Below are 24,856 nucleotides of genomic sequence, written 5' to 3' on the forward strand. Positions count from 1 at the left end.
TACAGGGGTAGCATCCTGGGCTGTCATAGTATACAGGGGGTAGCATCCTGTGCTGTCATAATATATGGGGGGTGGCCTGTGTTGTCATAATATACAGGTAGAGTGGCCTGTGTTGTCATAATATACAGAGGGAGTGACCAGTGTTATAATATACAGGGGGGAGTGGCCTGTGTGTCATAATATACAGTATAATATACAGGGGTAGCATCCTGTGCTGTCACAGTATACAGGGGGAGCGACCTGTTTTGTTATAATATACAGGGGAGCGACCTGTGCTGTCATAATATACAGGTGGAGGGGCCTGTGCTGTCATAGTATACAAGGGGATCATCTCAGTTTCGAGTTGGTGCCTGCAGTAGCAGGTCACCGAACAGGAGGGCTGCCCTGAAAAGCTTTTCTCTTGCGTCCTAGTGGATACTGGGGTCTATTACTTTAGTACCATGGGGTATAGATCGGTTCCACTATAGCAGTGGTTCTCAAACTCGGTCCTCAGGACCCCACGCAGTGCATGTTTTGCAGGTAACCCAGCAGGTGCACAGGTGTATTAATTACTCACTGACACCTTTTAAAAGGTCCACAGGTGGAGCTAATTATGTCACTTGTGATTCTATGAGGAGACCTGCAAAACATGCACTGTGTGGGGTCCTGAGGACCGAGTTTGAGAACCTGTGCACTCTAGCCTGGCACTTAAAAACTTTTAGTGTGTATGTGTGTGCTGGCTCCTCCCCTCTTTGCCCCTCCCACCAGATTCAGTTTAGAAAAATGTGCCCAAGGAACCGGGTGCATTTCTCTGGAGCTCCAGAGAGTTTCCTTTATTTTTATTGTATTTTATTATTTTCAGGTAGCTCTGGTTGGCAGACAGACCACCTGCTTCATGGGACTAATGGTGTGTACACACGGCGAGATTTTATCGGTAGCTAAAAGAGAGATACAGATACCAAGAAAGCTTCTCGGCCCCCTCTAGTGGTTTCACTAAGAAATGTAAAATTCCTCAGAGGTTTTTAACTACGTTTCGCCTCCCAGCTGAGGGCAGGAAGGTATGGAACATCCCCCCCCCCCCCCCTCCTCCCGTCAGTCGGTATCCAGGGGCTATATACCTGAAAGAGCCGGCTGACCATAACATTGAGACCATGCTCAAGGCAATTTATACAGCAGCAGGCGCAGCACAACACTCCAGGGGTGGATTTCCAGGGCGGTAGTCAAGTGGTCTGATATGGTTATTGAGTTTATACTCTCTGGTCATTACTCTGCTCCAACATATACAGAATGCTGCAAATTTTATGAGCGAGGCTATTAAAGATCTTCCCTTTCTGCAGCGGGGTACACTGGTATTCCACAGGGAATAACATTGGGGTGTAGAGTTGGATCTTGATGTGAGGCACCAACAGGCTAAAGCTTTGACTGTTCCCAGGATGCATAGCGCTGCCTCCTCTATAACCCCGCCTCCAGGCACTGGAGCGCAGTGTGTAAGTTGGTGCCTGCAGTGCAGGCAGGTAACAGGGGGGGGCTGCGCTAGGCAGCCCTGAAAAGAGCTTTCTAAGAAGAAAGAAGACTTCAAGGGCCGCAGCACAGGCACTTGGTGCTATATGTCATGCTGACCTTCCGTGCTGCGGCTCCCTCACCTCCCCCAGCGGCGCTGTATACTCCTGTGCCCTGGTTGCCGGGTACTTACAGCGGAGGTGCTCCGGTCCCATCAGGTACACATACTGCCGTTGCTCTCCTGGATCGCGTGGCCGCATCATCGGGTGGAGGTAAGAGGGTCCCCGAGGCGGGACCCGCCGAAATTACGATCCAGCGCAGTCTCCGGAGACAGTCCGCGCTGCTGGTGTGGACACTGTGGCCGTGCAGGGACCCCACTAAATCCACCAGGGCAAGAGGCACAGGTCAGATTTACTAAATCCGTTTAGTATAGGCCCCGCAGTACCCGGTGGTGAAGTCCAGCAAGGGGATAAGGCTCTGACCTGTAGCCCCTCCCCCAGCCCCAGGCGCCATTTAGAGTAACTGTTCCCGCCCTGGAGCTGCATCTCTCTGTCTCACTCACTCCCTGTCAGCATTTGGGCGCCATTACACAGAGCTGCGCTGATTCTGGGACTGCTGGGCGATGTCTCCTCTGTAAAGCCGCCTGTCTCATCAGCGCTGTGCATTTACAGGACACTTAAGTATTCTACATGTCCTTTAGACAGTGCATACATTCAGGGATATTTAATACAAGTATCCTGTGATATACACCCAGTGGTTACTGTGCATTGTTATACAGGTTGCGTATCCCTTATCCAAACTGCTTGGGACCAGAGGTATTTTGGATATGGGATTTTTCCGTATTTTGGAATAATTGCATACCATAATGAGATATCATTGCAATGGGAGCTAAGTCTAACCACAGAATGCATGTATGTTTCATATACACCTTATACACACAGCCTGAAGGTCATTTAATACAATATTTGTAGCTTTACTTAGTATTGCTAGTCCAGTGCAGTTGTATTATTGTTTATAATAATTCCTGCATTGTACATGTGACTGTGTGTGCCTATAGCTGCTGTGTGGTTCCTATTCTGTGTATCTCACACATATTGCTATCACTATATTTTGTACCCTGAGGGGGGCTAAGTGCGTCAGGGTCATATATAGTGTTTAACAGGATAGGGCAATCTGCTACCGGGACCGGGATCCTCGTACAGTCTGTTCTCTCCTGGGTGCTCGGGTACGGCACATTGCAGACCGGGTAGAAAGATTGTTGGGAGGGGCCGGGAACGACCCAGCGGTCTTGGTGCACGTTGGCACCAACGACAAAGTTAGTGGTAGGTGGGATGTCCTTAAGCTGATGCCACGGATTGCTAGGAGGAAAACGTTGCAGCTGAGGGTTCAGGTATTGGGGGTTCCATACCCCCCCAGTCATCCTGCAGCACTGGGGGCACACGGAGACCCACCTTGGTCTGCTTTTCCAATTACTGATTACGCTAGTAACGAGACTTGGGCCCCCTGTGGGACCTCCTGTGCTATTGCAGCCACATATTGTCCCTGCAGTTATTCCTCCATGGGCAGATACTCTGTCAACTCAGTTACAACAATTAAATCAGTCTTTGGTTAAATATAAACCTAACCCTCACCCTCCTAGGACCAAAGGGTCATCTAAGTGGGCCATTACTTCCTCACAATCCACATACGTTTCGGGTACTTCATGCGATGAAGATGGCGTATACACTGAGCTCTCAGACACTGATGCAGATGCTTCTGATGGGGAATCTATTACACAGGTGGATGTTCCTGACCTCTTGGAGGCTATCAGGCTGATTCTTCAGCTTGATGATGAGTCTGAAGCTCCGGATACGTCTAAGAAACCCGATAAGTTCAAACGTCAGATGGTCACTAAATTAATTTTGCCCCATTCTGGCCATTTAGTTGACATACGTCAGGAATCCTGGGAGTCTCCAGGAAAGAAATTCTCCCTGTCTAAGAAAATACTCGTTATCCCCTCACTGCTGTCACAACTGAGGGATGAGGCTGACTGAGGGGACCCTCAGATGTAGGGGCTGGCGTGTAAGTGAACCATGGAGGTGAGATTTGGTTCCTAGACATACATGATGTTAGAACCCAAAGGCGTGACCACAACAACGGAGTAAAATATAACAGTCAGTTTATTGAACACACAGTATAACTCTTGGCAATGAGATATCTTCAACATTCCTGGGAATGCAACTGGTATTTGTGACTGTGGCTATGCAGAACAAGATGGTAAAGTCCTTGCCAAAATCCGGAGTTGGAAAGTCTGTGACCACAGCTAACCGCTGTAATGAGGAACGACAAGTACCGCCCAGTAGGTGGTAGACAGGAGACTGGGACAGGCGCTGATACACTGAGGCTGAAGAGATGTAGATAGGATTGCCAGAGACTACTGGACGGACCCGGTGTAAGGAAAGATGTGCTGAACTCACCACTGGAGCAACAGTTCGATGGTGAGCATCGATGGATACTGTGGTTTGATGTTGTGTGGAATAATATGCAGAGCGATATATGAATACCGCTGGAGATGACGTGAAGCACCGCTGGATTCTGATGGTAACACCAATCACTGCTGGAAGCTGAGAGAGATGTGAGTGACGCGCTGGAAGCTGGAAGCCAGTGACACTTTACCACAGAAGCTAGTGAGCGATGCTGTAGATAATGGCAGCAATAATGATACCAGGATACCGCTGGAAGCTGGAGGCAGAATAGAACCAACGCTGGAAGCCGATGTCAGGATCGCAGTAGAAAGCCAGGAAGCAGAGCTGGAACACTGCAGGAGTCAGGCTGCACCGCAGGATGGTAATTGGTGCCAATCTCTTGGAGAAGCTGGAATCACAGGAGCTGGAATCCCTGGAAAGTCAAGCTGAGAATTCACCAAACAGGACAGGCATGTATGCAGGATTGACAACCAAAGCACTGACGATTATCCAGCCATGGAGCAGGATATTTATACCAGCTGGTGAGCAGGGATTGGCTGGATAATTACACAGAGCCCAGACTGCAGTGGATAGGCTGAAAACAACATGTGATGCAAAACAAACATGGCTGCGCCAATGTCTGAAACTGGAGGGAAAGTCTGTTTGTAATTAATGTGTGAGAATCGGCAGTAATGGCGGCGGAGGCCGCAGAGAGCAGGAGACGCCATACTTTAAACAGATGGATGATTAATATAATGTTGCCATGTCAGAGCTGCTGCGATCACAGAGGAGAACCTTGGGACACAGATATGCAGCGCGCTGCCCGCAGACAGCGCAGGTGGAACCCAGGCCTGGAACGCCGGGCCAGTCTCAGAAGGCACTTAGCAGGTAAATAATGGGGGCTAATAACCCGGATCGTGACAGCTGCAGAGTTAAGTAAAAATTGGGAAACACCGCCGCCGGTGGATTCGCAAGTGGCGCGTCTGGTGGTGTTATCTATTCTGCCTGTCACTTCTGTCACCTCTCTGAATGAACAGACGGGTAAGTGCATGGAGGGTTGCTTAAAGTCTATTTGCACTCTAGCGGGTGCTGTGCATAGACCTACTGTAGCGGCTTCTTGGGCTGCGAAGGCTATTAAAGCCTGGATTCAAGAAGTTAAAGTGGAGCTACCTTCTAATTTTCTGATATTGTCAGACAGTGTCTTTCATATATTATCACAGCCTCTCATTATATTCAGTAGGTGGCCTCTGATGTCGGTGTCCTGGCGGCCAAAGCGTCTAGTACGTCCATTATGGAACGCAGGGTTCTGTGGTTGTGGTCCTGGTCTGTGGATCTGGACTCTAAAAATACCTTGGAGGTTATCCCTTTTAAAGGAGACATCCTTTTTGGGGAAGATCTGAACAAGATTGTTGCTGACTTAGCGTCTGCTAAAACTGCATGTCTGCGTCGTACTAATCCTTTGGTTCCGAAGGCTAAAAGTACCATCTTTCTTTCCTTTCGACCTCCAAGTAAAGAAAAGGGTCAGGCGTACCCGAAACAGGCACGCACTTCCAAAACCTCTAAGCCCAAACCTAAACGTTCCTGGGCTTCCCATCAGCCTGCTTCCAAACCAGATAAGCCTGCTGCATGACGGGGCGGGCCTCCCCTTGGGGGATCCCAGGGTGGGAGGCCGACTACTATGGTTTGCCCAGGTATGGTTACAGACCACTTAGGACTCCTGGGTAAGGGAAGTCATCACTCATGGATACGCCATCTCTTTCAAGAAACGTCCCCTCGCCAGTTTTCCTAGACAAATATACCTTCGGATCCGGTGAAAGCAAAAACTCTCCATTTGGTGGTACAATCCCTCCTGGACACAGGAGTGATAGTGCCTGTGCCTCTGGCTCAGAGAGGCAGGGGGTACTATTCAACATTGTTCCTAGTTCCGAAACAGAATGGTTCCTCCCAGCCCATTCTCAACCTCAAGTCTTTGAACAAATTTGTGTAGGTATCCAAGTTCCGTATGGAAACTCTTCGCTCTATTGTTCTGGCCTTGGAGCCCATGGACTATATGGTATCCCTGGACATACAGGATGCTTACCTACATATACCTATTGCCATGTCACATCAGCAATACCTGCGGTTTTCTATTGGCAACCTACATTATCAATTCCAGGCCTTACCTTCTGGACTGACCACGGCTCCGCGAATCTTCACCATGGTCATGGCGGTTATGACGGCTCTGCTCCGCTGTCAGGGTATCGGGATCCTGCCGTATCTGGACGACTTGTTGATCCTGGAAAACTCCCCAGAGGTTCTCCTCCATCATCTGGAACTGACGGTCCAATTCCTACAAGAACATGGGTGGCTCATCAACTGGAAGAAATCCTCCCTGGTGCCTGCTCAGAGCATGGTGCACCTGGGGGCATTGTTGGACACACACAACCAACGGTTGTTCTTGTCCCAAGAGAAGGTCCTGCAGCTTCAGGACAAGATAAGATACTTCCTTTCTTGTCCGTGAGTGTTGGTACACTCGGCGATGCAAGTACTTGGCATCGTGGAGTTGGCTTTCGACATGGTAGAGTACGCTCAATTTCACTCTCGTCCTCTGCAGAAGCTAATCCTGGTCAAGTGCCTCACCGGATCAGATCTAACACGATCTCCTTGATTCCGGAACTTTATCTGCCACTGAGCTGGTGGCTACAGGACCAACAATTGAGCAGGGGTCATCCCTTCTGGATCTCCAACTGGGTCCTTCTAAAGATGAATGCCAGTCTGCGGGGTTGGGGCGCGGTGTTATAGCAACACTCTCTTCAGGGTCGGTGGAACAGGGAGGAATCTCTTCTTCACATAAATATTCTAGAGATGCTTTGATACTGGCCCTGCCTCTGTTACAGAACAGGCCTGTTCAAGTAAGGTCGGACAATGCCACCACAGTGGTGTACATAAATCATCAAGGCAGCATGCGAAGCCACATGGCAATGATGGAAGTGTCAAAGATTCTTCAATGGGTGGAACGCCATCTGCCAGCCATATTGGCAGTGTTCATTCCTGGGTCCTCAACTGGGAAGCGGACGTCCTCAGTCGTCAGGATGTACACACCGGAGAGTGGAGCCCTTCAGTCAGAAGTATTTCAACTCCTAGTGTACAAGTGGGGCCTACCATATGTAGACCTGATGGTGTCTCGACACAATCACAAGGTTCCGGTTTTCGGTGCAAGAACAAGGGATCTTCAAGCAGCGTTCATGGATTCACTGGCAATTCCATGGAACTTTCGGCTGCCGTACGTGTTCCCTCCGGTGTCACTTCTGCCCAGGGTGATAAGGAAGTTCAAGCAAGAAGAAGGAATACTACTTCTGATCGCTCCAGCGTGGCCCAGACGGCATTGGTTCTTAGACCTACAGGGTCTCTCGATAGAGCATCCTCTTCTGCTTCTGCAACGCCCAGACCACCTCATTCAGGGCCCCTGTCTCTACCAGAATTTGGCCCGACTGGCTTTGACGGCGTGGCTCTTGAAGCTTCAGTTCTGAGGGCCAAAGGTTTTTCTGAGGCGGTCATTCAAATGATGTTGAAAGCCTGTAAACCGGCTTCGGCTTGGATTTATTATAGAGTCTGGAATTCTTCACCCTGTGCGCGGCTAAGAATTTTGATGCATACAAGTTCAGTACTGCCAACCTTTTGGCATTTCTGCAACAGGGCCTGGAATCAGGCCTTTGTCTGGCCTTCCTCAAGGTTCATGTCTCAGCCTTGTCGGTGTGGTTTCAGAGAAAAAATTGCGACTGTGCCTGACGTTCATACCTTCACTCAGGGTGTTTTACGGATTCAACCTCCCTATGTTCCTCCTGTGGTTCCTTGGGATTTGTTGGTTGTTCTGGATGCCCTACAAGAGTCTCCGTTTGAACCTCTTGAGCCTGTGGACCTTAAATGGCTTACACTTAAGGTCTTGTTTTTGCTGGCTATTGCCTCTGCTAGATGGGTTTCAGACTTGGGTGCCTTATCCTGTAGGTCTCCCTTCCTGATTTTTCACCGTGACCGTGCGGTTCTAAGAACTCGCCCTGGTTATCTACCTAAGGTGGTGTCATCTTTCCACTTTAACCAAGATATTGTGGTTCCGGCCTTTATCTCTCCTGATTTGTCCTCCAAAAAGCGGTCTTTGGATGTGGTATGGGTTCTCCGTATCTATGTGAAGAGAACCGCTACCTTTGGAGATCTGATTCTCTCTTTGTTCTTTTTGGTTTTCACAAACATGGCTGGCCTGCGAATAAGCAGACCTTGGCCAGATTGATTAGTATGGTGATTGCACAAGCTTATTTACAGATTGGACTTCCAGCTCCTTCTACTATCAAGGCCCATTCTACTCGGTCTGTTGGACCTTCTTGGACGGCCCGCCGTGGAACGTCCCTCGAACAATTGTGCAAAGCGCCTACGTGGTCCTCAGTGAACATGTTCATTAGGTTCTATGCCTTTTATATTCTGCCTCCCAGGATGCTTCCTTTGGACGCCGGGTTCTTGTGCTCACTACAGTGCATCCCTCCCATGAGGAACTGCTTTAGGACATCCCCGATGTTATTCCCTGTGTTATTCAGTGTACCCCGCTGCAGAAAAGGAGGTTTATAGTAAGAACTTACCTTTGTTTAATCTCTTTCTGCGAGGTACACTGGATTCCACAAGGCACCCACCCTGACGCACTTAGCTTCTTTGGGTTTGTATGGCATTAGCTGCTGGTACTTTCTCCTGTCGTGAGAATGTGGTGTCTGTGGCTACTAACTGTTGTCATCTCTTTTACCTGCACCCCAATGTTATTCCCTGTGGAATCCAGACTGAGCAGTGTTGTCAGCAATCTGCTTCACAGTCAGCCACTGCAGATATATCAACTGACTGAGCAGTGTCGGCAGCAATCTGCTTCACAGTCAGCCACTGCAGATATATCAACCGACTGAGCAGTGTCGGCAGCAGTCTGCTTCACAGTCACTGCAGATATATCATCAGACTGAGCAGTGTCGGCAGGAGTCGGTTTCACAGCCAGCCACTGCAGATATATCATCAGTCTGAGCAGTGTCGGCAGCAGTCTGCTTCACAGTCACTGCAGATATATCATCAAATTGAGCAGTGTCGGCAGCAGTCTGCTTCACAGCCAGCCAATGCAGATATATCATCAGACTGAGCAGTGTCGGCAGCAGTCTGCTTCACAGCCAGCCATCACAACTCAGGAGACCATACCGATTTGGGTGTCGGCTTTAACAGGATTTATGGCTGACCTATCCTCAGAATTGGCAGCTGCCAGGAGAGATAGGGAAATCCTTCATTCGCACACATTACACACCCCTGAGCCTATCTGGGAGCAGAATGCGGCAAAGAGTTTTGGTTTTTAGTCATGGACAGGGTAACAAAAGAACGGTCACTCCCTGCAGTACTAAAATCGTGGTGATATGCCACCTCTAGAGAGAGGCACATTTGTGCAAGCTGAGGAGAAAACAGATTGAATCTTCCTCACAAGGGCTTGAATCTCTACTAGAGACTGTGATGGGAGTCTCACAATTACCCAAGAAGAAAGGTGAGCTGCAGAAGCCTTCCTATTTGGTAGACAAGAGAGTCCCTGTGTGACCTTTCTGGTATCACTGGAACTAGATAGCCACAGTTCAAAGTCGGATAAGAAGTGGATCCTTCGGTTACCCAGTTATCAAAGCCGATCGTACTTTTGATCCCAGGAACTCTCTTCCTTAAAGAAATGCTTATACATAAAAATCAGCAGTCTATCTCTGAGGCTTCCAGGGATGTAGGACTGCTCACTCCAGGTGATCCTCAAAAGCATTTTCGGTGCATAGGATTTTGTGACTATCAATGGACAGCGGATGCAGAGTCAAAGAGAGGTGGAGCAGGCTTTCCATACACAGGAGATGCCCTGTTTGGATCAAAATTGAATAAGTGGCTATCACAGGTCATGGTAGGTAAGTCTGCTTATCTCCCTTCTGCAGTCCCACCTCCAAGAGCACATACACTGGTCCTTTTCAGCTTACTGGGTTTAGAGGTAGAGCCAGGGGAGCCTCAAACGCAGAGGTGCCAGAGGTCATAGATGTCGGGGAGCCACTACTACCCATCAGAACCTGCAGCAGGACTCCCTCCCCTATTCTCAGGGATCCCAAGGTGGGAGCGTGTCCCAGAATTTTCAGTCACATCTGGGAAGGCACCTGCTGAGATGCCTCGGTCAGGGACCTGATCTGGGGGGGGGGGGTTACAAACTAGAGCTCGATACTCCTCCTCTCAGAATTTTCCACTCAGGTTGGCAGCTTCCCCAGAAAAACAGGTAACTCTGCAAGCGGCTATTCACAGGCTCCTGGAAGCAGAAGTCATTGTTCCAGTTCCAACACATCAAAGGAACTGTTCTTCTCAAATTTATTGGTGGTCCCTAATGACGGACAACTCGGTCAGTCACATCCTGCAACTGAATTCCCTGAATCCATACCTAATAGTCTACGGATTCAAGAGGATTCACTAACGGTGGTAATCGCGGCCTTGGAAGAGTCTTAGTTCTTGGTGTCATTTGATTTTAAGAACGCATAGCTCCACTTCCCAATCTGACCTACACATCAGGTACTCCTACGGTTTGTCCCAAAGAACTCTCAGTGTCGGATCCAGGCACTGCCCTTTGACCTCTCGACAGCCCCGAGGGTCTTCACAGACGTAATAGCGGAACTGATTTCTCTCACGTCCTAGAGGATAGTGGGATCCACATTAGTACCATGGGGTATAGACGGGTTCACTAGGAGCCTTGGGCACTTTAAGAAAATGATAGTGTGCGCTGGCTCCTCCCTCTATGCTCCTCCTACCAGACTCAGTTTAGAAAATGTGCCCGAAGGAGACGGTCACATCTCTGGAAGCTCCTGAAGAGTTTTCTACATTTAGTTTCTGAGTTTGTTATTTTCAGGCAGGACTGGTTGGCACCAGCCTGCCTGCTTCGTGGGATTTAGGGGGGTTAATGGCCCAACCTCTCTCAGGGTTAATGGTCCCGTTCCCCGCTGACAGGACACTAGCTCCTGAGGGAACTATTTGCAAGCCCCACCACGATGAGCGTACATTCCCGCTGCATGACGCCACCCCTAACAGAGCCAGAAGAATGAAGAGTGGTGAGTACTAAGCCTGCGTCCTAGTTAGTGATTCGCCAGCCATAATGGCTGAGCAGCGGACACAGTGCCTAGACTGGCAACAAAGACATAAAAGGAGTTGGTATCCATTTTATGCACATAAGACATACAGCCAGTATAAAGAAGAACGGGAAGACTGCGTGCCATTGAAGGGTCAGGGCTTCAGCATGAGCGGATCCAGCAGCTCACAGGCACCATTTTCCCTACTGCAGCTATACAGACGCTGACTGATAGGGAAGCGCAGCTCCTCTGGAGAGACTCCAGATTACTTCAGCAGTACCCGGGGGTCATAGCAGGGGAGAGCGATTATTAGTGTACGAAGTCCTTAATCTAGGTTCCATAATGTCCTGGTTCCATAATCTCTGTGTCTCCCTGGAAGGGCTCTTTGTGGGTTAATTGTGCATTTAACCTTTTCCTGTTTGTGTGTGTGTGTGTGTGTGTGTGTGTGTGTGTGTGTGTGTGTGTATGCTGTCACTATACAGTATGTCAGACAAAGAGTGTGTTTCATGTAAGGAACAGCGTTCCTCTTCCCCAGGGGGTCACTAGTGTGCACTCAGTGTAGTATCCCTTCCCAGGCTAGTGGGGCTGAACCCGCATGGCTGGACTCCATTAGGGAAATGATTTCTTCCATTTATACTAAGTAAATCTCGGGGGCTAATTCAGACCTGATCGGTGATGTGCATTTTGATCACAGCACAGCAGCGATCAGGCCTGAACTGCCCAGCGACTGACAGGCAGAGGCGGTCGCTGTGCGGGCCAGCGGCATTTAGCCGCCATTTAGGGGGTGCGGTCCGTGCAACGCAGGCGTGCCCGGATCGTGCCGTGGGCGGGCAATGGCGGCTGTGTGATGTCACACGCAACCGCTGTGACCTGAGCAGCGATGAGTAACTCCCAGCCAGTGCGCGGGAACTGCGCTGGCTGAGAGCTACTCCTACAGTACAGAAGTATTGCCGATGTGCGATGCTTTTGTACTTGTACGACAGGGTCGGGCCTGACATGCTGGGCGGACTAGCCCTGTGCTGGGCATTCCCTCGCATGTCAGAGAAGCTGGTCGTAGTTGTGCTTAAAATTTAGCACATCTACGATCAGGTCTGAATCACCCGCTCGGAACGAGAAAGAGACACAATACTTAAGACAATCAAATGTTACAATTAAGACAATCCATGTCTGAGTTTATGAAAAGAGACTCAGTACTCAAATCAGCGTCTCAGTCCCCTGCCATTTTCCGCAAAAACGTAGTTTGGTCCATATCCTGCAGTCTGCCTCTGATGATGAGGGATCGGACATGGAGGAGGGTATGGTGGACTCAGAGGTGGTGGAGGGTACTCTGTCGCAGGGAATAGAGGCTCTCATAGAAGCTATCAGAGAAGTTCTGAATATCCCTGATAAGGTGACGGATGAGATTGAGGAATCTCATTTTAATATAAAGAAGAAATCCTCAGCCACTTTTCCTGTGTCAAATACCCTGTTTGAAGAACCATGGGTAAATCCCTAAACGGTTGTTATCATCTTTTCCTTTTCCTCCTGAGGATAGGAAAAAATGGGAAAATCCACCAATAGTAGATGCATCGGTCTCCAAGCTCTCGTGAAAAATTGTATTGCCTGTCCTGGGTGCAGCCTCCCTAAGAAACGGCTGATTGCAAATTTGAGACTACACTTAAATCTTTGTATACAGCTGCAGTGGTGGCCCAGAGACCCACTATAGCATGTGGGTGGATTACGCAAGCCATTGCTAAATGGTCAGGTAACATAATTGATGGGTTAGATACCTTGCCTCAAGGGGAGATTATTTTGCTCCTGCAACATATACAGGACTCTGCAAACTTTATGGTGGAAGCTATAAAAGAGATAGACCTGCTTAATGCATGCACTACAGCTATGGCAGTGTCGGTACACAGGGGTTTATGGCTACGCCAGTGGACTCCAGGAAAGGCGTGGAAGGCCTACCTTTCACAGGCAAGTCCTTATTTGGAGATGAAATGGATCTCCAAAGCTACTGTGGGTAAGTACATATACCTTCCTTCTGCAGCTCCCCCAGCTAGGAAGACCTCTTCAGCACCCAACTAGGGAGGCCAATCCCGGGCCGTTTTTCCAATCCCGGGGATCGGGATTGAAAAATGCTCAATCCCGGGATTCCCGGGATCCCGGGATTGTACTGTGTATGTATGATAAATATATATATATCTTATGGTACATACAGCCTGGCACTCTGCTTCAGGGAATAAAGTGATGTAAAGTGAGGCTGAGGCTGAGCCGAGCGCTAGTGCTCAGCGGCGCTGCCCGGTCAGGAATTAGTAGTGCGCATGCGCAAGTGAATCCCGGGATTGAAGGCTCCAATCCCGGGATTCAAATCCCAGCATTTTTGGCCTCAAATCCCGGGATCCCGCCGATGCCGATCCCGGGATTGGCCACCCTACACCCAACCTACAGTCCTTTCGGACGGCTAAGTATAGGGGCAAGGCCAGAGATTCTTTTGCCGCCGCCAGACGTGCTAGAGGTAAACCACGGAAACTTGCTACTTCAGGGTCGCAGGAACAGAGTTCAGGCTCTGCTTCCTCAAAACCTTCCGCATGACTGTGAACCGCAATGCCTGGAAGTCTGTCTGGTGGGAGCACGGCTAAAATTCTTCAGCCACATCAGGACAAGATAGTGCCAGGATCCCTGGGTCTTAGACCTTATATCCCAGGGCTACAGACTGGAGTTCCAGGAGCTCCCACTTCACAGATTCTTCAAATCAGGTTTACCAGATTCACAAGGTGCAAGAATAACCTTACAGGACGCCATTCAAAAACTGTTACAGACCCAAGTCATTGTTCCATTTCTACCTCATCTACAAAACAAGGGTTACTATTCCAGCTTGTTTGTAGTTTCGAAGCCGGACAGTTCAGTAACACTGATTCTGAATCTCAAGTCATTGAACCCATACTTATGGGTGCTCAAATTCAAGATGGAGTCTCTGAGATCGGTGATCTCAGGTCTGGAGGAGGGGGAATTCCTAGTGGCTCTGGATATCAAGGATGCGTACTTTCACATTCCGATCTGGCCGATTCACCAGACTTTATCTTCGATTTGCACTGCAGGACTGTCACTATCAGTTCTCTCCACGGCACCAAGGGTGTTCACCAAAGTGATTGCATAGATGATGTTACTACTCCGCAAACAAGGAGGGAACATAATTCCGTACCTGGACGATCTTCTGACAAAGGCAGTGTCCAGGGAACAACTGTTGGAGAGCATTGCCCTCTCGACCAGACTACTTCTGGCTAATGGGTGGATTCTGAATTTTCCAAAATCTCACCTAGAACCAATGCAGAGGCTTCAGTTCCTAGAATGATACTGGACACAGAATCTCAGAAAGTATTCCTCCCCTTGGAAAAGGCAATTGTAATCCAGTCGATGGTTCGGACTGTCTTGAAGCTGACTTGAATCGCAGTGCATCTCTGCATACGCCTTCTGGGGAAAATGGTGGCTTCTTACGAAGCAATTCAGTATGGGAGGTTTCATGTGAGACCCTTCCAGCTGGATTTGTTGGACAAATGGTTCGGATCACATCTTCACATGCACATGGGGATTCTTCTGTCCCCAAAAGCCAGGATCTCCCTCCTGTGGTGGCTACAGACTGCTCACCTTGTTGAGAGCCGCAGGTTTGGGATTCAGAATTGGATACTGCTAACCACAAAAGCAAGCCTTAAAGGTTGGGGCGCAGTCACCCAGGAGGTACAGTTTCAGGGAAGGTGGTCAAGTCAGGAAGTCATCCTTCCAATAAACATCCTGGAACTCAGGGATATATACAACGCTCTTCAGCAAGCTGCATTTCTTTTTCAGAATCAGGCTATTCAGGTCCAGTCGGACAATGTGACGGCATTGACGTACATAAACCAACAGGGCAGAGCCGCAATGTCAGAGGTGTCAATAATTCTCCTCTGGGCGGAAAAACATGCAATGGTATTGTCGGCGGTCTTTATCCTGGGAGTGGACAACTGGGAAACAGACTTCCTCAGCAGATACGATATGGACCCGGGGGAATGGGGCCTTCGCCTGGAGTTGTTCCAGTGGTTGACACGTCGGTGGGGATATTCACCGATAACTCGACTCAACAATAAACTCAAGCGGAATTGTTCCAGGTTGAGAGATCCACAAGCAGTGGCGGTAGACGCTCTGGGAACTCCGTGGGTCTACCATCTAGTGTACGTGTTTCCTCCACTTCCTCTGATCCCAACCATTCTAAACAGAATAAAAAGGGAAAAGGTTCAAGCAATCCTCATTGCTCCTGACTGTCCATGAAGGGCCTGGTATGTGGATCATCTCGAGATGCTCCTCGAAGATCCGTGGCCTTTACCTCTTCGCGAGGATCTTCTACAACAGGGCCCGTTCGTCTATCAAGACTTACCACGGCTACATTTAAGGGCATGGAAGTTGAACGGCTGATTCTAGCCAGGAGAGGGATTCCTGACAAGGTTATTCCGACTATGATCCAAGCTAGAAAGGGGTTAACGTGTAAACATTACCAACGTTTCTGGAGGAGAGCAGACAATATTCTACGGGGGAATTTCATCTGGGACATTTCCTGCTTTTTCTGCAATTGGAAGTGGATGTGGGCCTACGCCTAGGCTCCATAAGAGTCCAGATTTGGGCCTTGTCTATTTTCTTTCAGAAACAATTGGCTTCTCTCCTTGAAGTCCAGATGTTCTTGAAAGGTGTTCTGCACATCCAAGTTCCAGGGACGTGCTGTCAGGGGAGGCAGTGCCTCTTCTGTCATACAACAGATACAAAGTTTTTATTATAAAAATCATCTGGACAGTACAAAGTAAATATTTCTAACTTGTAAGTATAATCTTTGTATTCGTCAAATAATTTTTATAATCTAGACTCACGTGTGTTGCGGTGCTCCAGGAAGACACAGAGAGGCGTGAGGCAGCATCAGCCTTCCCTGTGATAGTAAGGACTGCCTAGTGCAGGGGGGCGGGGCTCTGCCGTGGCCAATAATCTCACAGAGAAAACAGACCACGGGAGACGGCTACTACATCTGCCTCAATGATGATCAGCTGACCTATCCAGGACCTGACCAGGAAGTTCAGACAGCTCACTTCCGACAGAGCACTCAGCACTGCCGCTGCCTTCATGCTCCTAATCCTCCAGTGCTCTGGCTCGGTAAGGTCCTGTAACATCCCTTTTCTGTGCCTCAGCTCTATATACTCTATACTGTATACAGTGAGTATGATCTGCACTGTTATCACACAGCTGATCTACCCTTCTCTCATGGGTAACCTGAGCCTGCCTGCCGCCGTACACTGGTGCAGAGGACAAGGCTCATCGGCACTGGCAGCACACCCCTGTGCACAGCATGCAGCAGTCTCTGTGTGATACTGCTGGCTGGGACCTCTGCACAGGGGAACCGCAGGAATTTGGCTCTGCACTGCAGTGCACCATTCCTGCTGCTCTAGGTCTATTAATGCTGCACACTACTAATCTGCAATTGTGTGTGGCCCTCCCATAGGCATATCATACTTGTTGTTTTGATAAATTAAATGGATTACTGCAAATAAGTGTTGGACAAAGTGATAAATCAATGCCCTCGAATTGCCACTGGCACATCAGGAGCTGCACTGACTGTCATCTGGTGTGTACAGTACTGCATGTAGCATACTCTGCACATTTCTACTGTGTGTGATTAGTGGGAGTGGCCTAGGTGGGGCCTGTAGCTACAGTATGTGTCTGTTATATAGAATGCAGTTAGTGTGTGTATAGAACACTTTAAGGTGACTCCTCTAGTTAGTGTTGTTTTGTAGTGTTGCCCTCTAAAAATGAAATAACATTAACTGCAATTTGTGTTGTTATTTTTAGTTTTGTGTGTGATTTTACCACATAATTTCCAATATGTTTTTTTCTTCTATTTGTATACGTTGCATAACTGGAATAAAAAGTACTGTACCGTTACTTTGTATGCTCCCTCTTCACAGTGCCGTAACTAGGCCTTTTAGTACTGAGTACAAGAAAGAGCACTGGCGCCCCCCTCCCCCCAATACAAGATAGGGGCAGTACGCACAGTAGGTGCGGGGGGAAAATATATACAGGCGTGGCTTCATGGGGAAGGGGCATGGCCACAAAATAATACCAATTCATACTACGGTGCACAGTAGTCTCCATTATTCAAATTACGCTGCACATTAGCGCCACTACACCATGTAGAGCCCTTTTTACACATTACGGCAGACAGTGTCCCTCTTTTTACACATTACATCAGACAGCGTACCTCTTTTTACACATTACAGCCGACAGCGTCCCCCTTTTTACACATTATAGCAGACAGCGTCCCCTTTTTACACATTGCAACAGACAGAATAGATAGATAGATAGAGAGAGACAAACAGATACTTACCATCTCTTTGGTTTAGCTGCTGTGGTGAACCTACCCAATCAGCGCCTGGAGACAGTTACCCTTGGGTAATTTTCCCTTTTTTTGAATTATACAGGGAAATGACTGAGGAAGTGAGGGGATCTCGAAGTGTGATAGTAACGTCACATATCTATAGTAATAATACAGGGACATGACTGGAGAGGTAAGGGGATCTGGGAGCATCAAAGTGACATCACTTATATCTATAGTAATAATACCGGGACATGACTGGAGAGGTAAGGGGATCTGCGAGCGTCACAGTGACATCACTTATATCTATAGTAATAATACTGGGACATGACTGGGGAGGTGAGGGGGTCTGGGAGTGTAACAGTGACCACTTATATCTATAGTAATAATAGAGGGACATGACTGGGAGGTGAGGGGATCTAGGAGCGTCACAGTGACATCCATCACTTATATCTATAGTAATAATACTGGGACATGACTGGGGAGGTGAGGGGGTCTGGGAGTGTAACAGTGACCACTTATATCTATAGTAATAACACAGGGACATGACTGGGGAGCTGAGGGGATCTGAGAGCGGCACAGTGATGTCACATATATATTTAGAAATAATACAAGGACATGACTGTGGAGGTGACGGGGTCTGGGAGTGTAACAGTGATGTCACTTATATCTATAGTAATAATACTGGGACATGACTGGGGAGGTGAGGGGGATCTGGGAGTATATACATTGGTATTTGATGTTTCCCTCATTACACAGGATTACACAGTAGTGAAGACATCCAGTGAGTGTAAGACATCCAGCAGCTGTCCACTTGTGTCAGGAGGACTGAGCAGGACTCAGAGCCCCATCACAGTGCCTCCTCCTTACTCGCAGATGCATGAGAGACACAATGACCAGAAGATCCTGGAAATCACCAACAAGATCATTCAGCTGCTGACTGGAGAGGTGACTGCTGGGAATGGGGTATTATACAATAACACCAGGGGACGTGTCTGGGTGATGACTGGAGAGGTGACTGCTGGGAATGGGACATTATACAGTAACACCAGGGGATGTGTCGGTGATGACTGGAGAGGTGACTGCTGGGAATGGGAAATTATACAGTAACATCAGGGATGTGTCTGGGTGATGACTGGAGAGGTGACTGCTGAGAATGGGGCGTTATACAGTAACACCAGGGGACGTGTCTGGGTGATGACTGGAGAGGTGACTGCTGGGAATGGGGTATTATACAGTAACACCAGGGGATGTGTCTGTGTGATGACTGGAGAGGTGACTGCTGGGAATGGGACATTATACAGTAACACCAGGGGACGTGTCTGGGTGGTGACTGGAGAGGTGACTGCCAGGAATGGGACATTATACAGTAACACCAGGAATGTGTCTGGGTGATGACTGGAGAGGTGACTGCTGGGAATGCGACATTATACAGTAACACCAGGGGACGTGTCTGGGTGATGACTGGAGAGGTGACTGCTGGGAATGGGACATTATACAGTAACACCAGGGGATGTGTCTGGGTGATGACTGGAAAGGTGACTGGTGAGAATGGGGCATTATACAGTAACACCAGGGAATGTGTCTGGGTGATGACTGGAGAGGTGACTGCTGGGAATGGTACATTATACAGTAACACCAGGGGATGTGTCTGGGTGATGACTGGAGAGGTGGCTGCCGGGAATGGGACATTATACAGTAACACCGGGGGACGTGTCTGGGTGATGACTGGAGAGGTGGATGCCGGGAATGGGACATTATACAGTAACCCCGGGGGACGTGTCTGGGTGATGACTGGAGAGGTGGCTGCCGGGAATGTGCCATTATACAGTAACATCAGGGGATGTGTCTGAGTGACGACTGGAAAGGTGACTGCTGGGATTGGGACATTATACAGTAACTCCGGGGGATGTGTCTGAGTGATGACTGGAGAGGTGACTGCTGGGTATGGGACATTATACAGTAATACCAGGGGATGTGACTGGGTGATGACTGTATCACTGTGTGTGTCTGGTTCCTATAAGGTGTCAGGATGTCACTGTCTATGTCTCCATGCAGGAGGGGGGAGTATATAGAGGAACACAGTGGTCTGTACAAGGACGTGATGATGGAGAATCACCGGCCCCTCACATCACTGGGTAAGAGGAGACTGTCATATATTGTACAGGGGAGAGCAGGTATGGGGGGCCCCTATATACACACATCATCTGATAATCACATATATACACTGTACTCAGTCACTGTGTGTCTCCTACAGATGGACCCAGTAACAGAGATACCCCAGAGAGATGTCCCCGTCCTCTGTATTCCCAGTATTGTACAGAGGAGACTCACAGGGCCCCACAGGAGGATCAGGTAGGTGGGATTTAGGGTCTCATCCATATACCAAAGTGACTGTCTCTGTATGACAGGGATGGAGAACATCCCAGCATGCTCTGCAACAGTTTTAGCATAACCAAATTGCAAAACTGATGCAGGGCATGATGGTATGTGTAGTTCATTAACAGCTGAAGGGCAAAAGGTTTCCCATCCCTGCTATAAGATCTGTGAAAAAGCTATGTGTGTGTTATACTATTTCACCTCCGCTTCATTTGACTCTATGTAAGTGTCATTATATATTGTTTTTTGGGGTTATATAGGTAGAAGATCTGTCATATATGAAGGCAGAAGATATAGAGGGAGAAGAAGAAATGTATGTGACTGATATAAAGGCAGAAGATATAGAGGAAGAAGAAGAGACGTATGTGACTGATATAAAGGCAGAAGATATAGGGGAAGAAGAAGAGACGTATGTGACTGATATAAAGGCAGAAGATATAGAGGGAGAAGAAGAGATGTATGTGACTGATATAAAGGCAGAAGATATAAAGAGAGAAGAAGAGACATATGTGACTGATATGAAGGCAGAAGATATAGAGGGAGAAGAAGAGACGTATGTGACTGATCTAAAGGCAGAAGATAAAAGGAGAGAAGAAGAGACGTATGTGACTGATATAAAGGCAGAAGATACAGAGGGAGAAGAAGAGACGTATGTGACTGATATAAAGACAGAAGATACAGAGGGAGAAGAAGAGACGTATGTGACTGATATAAAGGCAGAAGATACAGAGGGAGAAGAAGAGACGTATGTGACTGATATAAAGGCAGAAGATATAGAGAAAGAAGAAGAGACGTATGTGACTGATATAAAGGCAGAAGATATAGAGGGAGAAGAAGAGACGTATGTGACTGATATAAAGACAGAAGATATTGAGGGAGAAGTAGAGACGTATGTGACTGATATGAAGGCAGAAGATAAAGAGGGAGAAGAAGAGACGTATGTGAGGGGTGATCAGCAGTGTAAGGAGGAGGAAATCCCTACAGATATCAGCACAGGTGAGTAATAAACACTTATTACAGAAAAGAGTCACATAGTCTCCTTTCTCAGTCACTACAGCAATCTCTTATCCTACACCCTCTGTCAGTACATACTAATGAGAAAAATGTATCTGCCCATCAGCCCCTATTATACTCCTCTCCCCCTCACATCATATCACTGTGTTACCAGCCCAGAGATCTGACCAGTCTCCTCCCCACACTCTATGGTGTATCTCATACATCAGGATCCATCAGCCCCCATTATACTCCTGCTCTACCCTCATCATGTCACTGTGTGTTACCAGCCCAGAGATCTGACCAATCTCCTCCCCACACTCTCTGGTGTATCTCATATATCAGGATCCATCAGCCCCCATTATACTCCTGCTCTACCCTCATCATGTCACTGTGTGTTACCAGCCCAGAGATCTGACCAGTCTCCTCCCCACACTCTATGGTGTATCTCATACATCAGGATCCATCAGCCCCCACTATACTCCTGCTCTACCCTCATCATGTCACTTTGTGTCACCCGCCCAGAGATTTGACCAGTCTCCTCCCCACACTCTCTAGTGTATCTCATACATCTGGAGACATCAGCCCCTATTATACTCCTGCTCTCCCCTCACATCATGTCACTGTGTGTTACCAGCCCAGATATCTGACCAGTCTCCTCTCCACACTCTCTGGTGTATCTCATACATCCGGAGCCATCAGCCCCTATTATACTCCTGCTCTCCCCCTCACATCATGTCACTGTGTGTTACCAGCCCAGATATCTGGCCAGTCTCCTCCCCACACTCTCTGGTGTATCTCATACATCAGTAACCATCAGCCCCTATTATACTCCTGCTCTTCTCCTCACATCATGTCACTGCGTGTTACCAGCCCAGAGATCTGACCAGTCTCCTCCCCACACTCTCTGGTGTATCTCATACACCAGGAGCCATAAGCCCCTATTATACTCCTGGTCTCCCCCTCACATCATGTCACTGTGTGTTACCAGCCCAGAGATCTGACCAGTCTCCTCCCCACACTCTCTGGTGTATCTCATACACCAGGAGCCATCAGCCACTATTATACTCCTGCTCTCCCCCTCACATCACGTCACTGTGTGTTACCAGCCCAGAGATCTGACCAGTCTCCTCCCCACACTCTCTGGTGTATCTCATACATCAGGAGCCATCAGCCCCTATTATACTCCTGCTCTCCCCCTCACATCATGTCACTGTGTGTTACCAGCCCAGAGATCTGACCAGTCTCCTCCCCACACTCTCTGGTGTATCTCATACATCAGGAGCCATCAGCCCCTATTATACTCCTGCTCTACCCTCATCATGTCACTGTGTGTTACCAGCCCAGAGATCTGACCAGTCTCCTCCCCACACTCTATGGTGTATCTCATACATCAGGAGCCATCAGCCCCTATTATACTCCTGCTCCTCCCTCACATCATGTCACTGTGTGTTACCAGCCCAGAGATCTGACCAGTCTCCTCCACCCACTCTCTGGTGTATCTCATACATCAGGAGCCATCAGCCCCTATTATACTCCTGCTCTCCTCTCGCATCATGTCACTGTGTGGTACCAGCCCAGAGATCCGACCAGTCTCCTCCCCACACTCTCTGGTGTATCTCATACATCAGGAGCCATCAGCCACTATTATACTCCTGCTCTCCCCCTCACATCATGTCACTGTGTGTCACCCGCCCAGAAATTTGACCAGTCTCCTCCCCACAGTCTTTGAGTGTTTATTATACTCCAGTCCAAGCTTCCTAGTATTTTTAATTAAACATAAAAGCAATGCCAGAACTATAGTACTAGTTAATGTCAGTTACAGAATTATATAATGTACCATGTAATATCCTGGGTCTTCTCTACTCATTTATAGTAATTTGCCATTTTTGAACATAAACTACAATATTTAATTTGTTTAATTCAAGTTTATTTGTGCATAATGTATTTTACTTCCAGCAGATGGACACACAAGCAGGAACATCTCAGAAGGACATCTAATGTTATCCCCGGATTGTGAAATAAAAGATAATGACAGTAGACAGGATTCTCCAGGAACTAATCCCATTACCCCAATTATACATCCAGCTCTATCAGCTGATCCCCCTGATCCTGGGAAATGTTCTCCTGATCACTCTGATATTGGTGCATCTGTTACAGCTCTGACAGTAGACACAGCGTTTCCCTGTTCTATAGATGCCAAATGTTTTACACAGAACACAAAGGCTCTTAACCCACAGACAGGTAAGGCAGGTGAGAGTCCATTTCTATGTTCCGAGTGTGGGAAATGTTTTACATACAAATCGTATCTTCTTAGACATCAGAGCAGCCACACAGGTGAGAGGCCATTTCCATGTTCTGAGTGTGGGAAATGTTTTGCACATAAATCAGATCTTGTTACACATCAGAGATGTCACACAGGTGAGAAACCATTTTCATGTTCTGAGTGTGGGAAATGTTTTACATACAAATCAGCTCTTGTTATACATCAGCGAAGTCACACAGGTGAGAGGCCATTTCCATGTTCTGAGTGTGGGAAATGTTTTGCACATAAATCAGATCTTGTTACACATCGGATAAGTCACTCAGGTGAGAAACCATTTCCATGTTCTGAGTGTGGGAAATGTTTTACACTGAAATCACATCTTGTTAAACATCAGAGATGTCACACAGGTGAGAAACCATTTCCATGTTCTGAGTGTGCAAAATGTTTTGCACATAAATCAGATCTTGTTACACATCGGAGAAGTCACACAGGTGAAAAACCATTTTCATGTTCTGAGTGTGCGAAATGTTATGCACATAAATCAGATCTTGTTGCACATCGGAGAAGTCACACAGGTGAGAAGCCATTTTCATGTTCTGAATGTGGGAAATGTTTTGCACATAAATCACATCTTGTTACACATCAGAGAAGTCACACAGGTGAGAAACCATTTTCATGTTCTGATTGTGGAAAATGTTTTACACAGCAATCAAATCTGATTACACATCAGAGAAGTCACACAGGTGAGAAACCATTTCCATGTTCTGAGTGTGGGAAATGTTTTACACTGAAATCAAATCTTGTTATACATCAGAAAAGTCACACAAGTGAGAAACCATTTTCATGTTCTGAATGTGGGAAATGTTTTACACTGAAATCAGAACATGTTACACATCAGAGAAGTCACACAGGTGAGAAACCATTTCCATGTTCTGAGTGTGGGAAATGTTTTGCACATAAATCAAAACTTGTTACACATCAGAGAAGTCACACAGGTGAGAAACCATTTTCATGTTCTGAGTGTCGGAAATGTTTTACACAGCAATCAAATCTGATTACACATCAGAGAAGTCACACAGGTGAGAAACCATTTCCATGTTCTGAGTGTGGAAAATGTTTTACACTGAAATCAAATCTTGTTACACATCAGAGAAGTCACACAAGTGAGAGGTCATATCCATGCTCTGAGTTTGAGAAGTAAATCAGCTCTGTTTCACACAATAGACATCACACAGGTGAGGATCCTGTTTATTCTCATCACCATTGCCATGCAATGTTCCTCAAGGTTCTTATTCTATGTCCTATGCTTTTTGCTGCCACTGGGTGAAACAATAAGACGTCATGCTCTTGTCTACCACTGCTGTGCAGATGACCTGTCTTTTTCTCTGTGTACTCGGAAACCCTATACTAATCCTAAGTGTCTGTCTAGCTGAGCTACAGGTTTGGGTGATGGTAGTTGTCTGTGGGGCAGATGTATTAAGCCTGGAGAAGTGATAAATGCAAGGTGATAACGCACCAGCCAATCAGCTCCTAACCGTAAATTTAAATTTTGGAGCTGATTGGCTGGTGTGTTATCACATTACTTTTATCACTGGTTTATCACTTCTCCAGGCTTAATACATCTGCCCCTGTGACTCAGTCCTTGAGTAACAGAGGTCTTTATGGTAGAAGCTCACAAACAAAGGTCAAGACTACAACTTCACCAACCAACTGAAGTTACGCTTTTGGGGTTCAGTTACAAAATGCTGGTCATGGGCGGAGTCTTGGCATTGTCTTGGATTGTGTCTGACACAAACAACAGGTATCA

At 47.7% G+C, this 24,856-nt stretch overlaps 1 protein-coding gene across 3 annotated transcripts in view; it reads left to right on the forward strand.

Annotated features, from left to right (window-relative positions):
• Nucleotides 1-24,406, forward strand: part of LOC134983457 (zinc finger protein 345-like) — a 30,731-nt gene extending 6,325 nt beyond the window's left edge. Inside the window, exons 2-6 of one of the 3 annotated variants that reach the window (XM_063949133.1) lie at nucleotides 18,171-18,359; nucleotides 19,470-19,549; nucleotides 19,669-19,766; nucleotides 20,051-20,786; nucleotides 22,743-24,406. In XM_063949133.1, the coding sequence (XP_063805203.1) occupies nucleotides 19,516-19,549; nucleotides 19,669-19,766; nucleotides 20,051-20,786; nucleotides 22,743-24,250 (2,376 nt within the window). In that variant the 5' untranslated portion in view covers nucleotides 18,171-18,359; nucleotides 19,470-19,515 and the 3' untranslated portion in view covers nucleotides 24,251-24,406. The remainder of the gene's footprint in view (nucleotides 1-18,170; nucleotides 18,360-19,469; nucleotides 19,550-19,668; nucleotides 19,767-20,050; nucleotides 20,787-22,742) is intronic. The other 2 variants (XM_063949134.1, XM_063949135.1) reach the window with 2 other exon arrangements.
• Nucleotides 24,407-24,856: the final 450 nt, after the last annotated feature.

The sequence above is a fragment of the Pseudophryne corroboree genome (genome assembly GCF_028390025.1).
Source record: "Pseudophryne corroboree isolate aPseCor3 chromosome 3 unlocalized genomic scaffold, aPseCor3.hap2 SUPER_3_unloc_15, whole genome shotgun sequence".
NCBI classification, from domain to species: Eukaryota; Metazoa; Chordata; class Amphibia; order Anura; family Myobatrachidae; genus Pseudophryne; species Pseudophryne corroboree.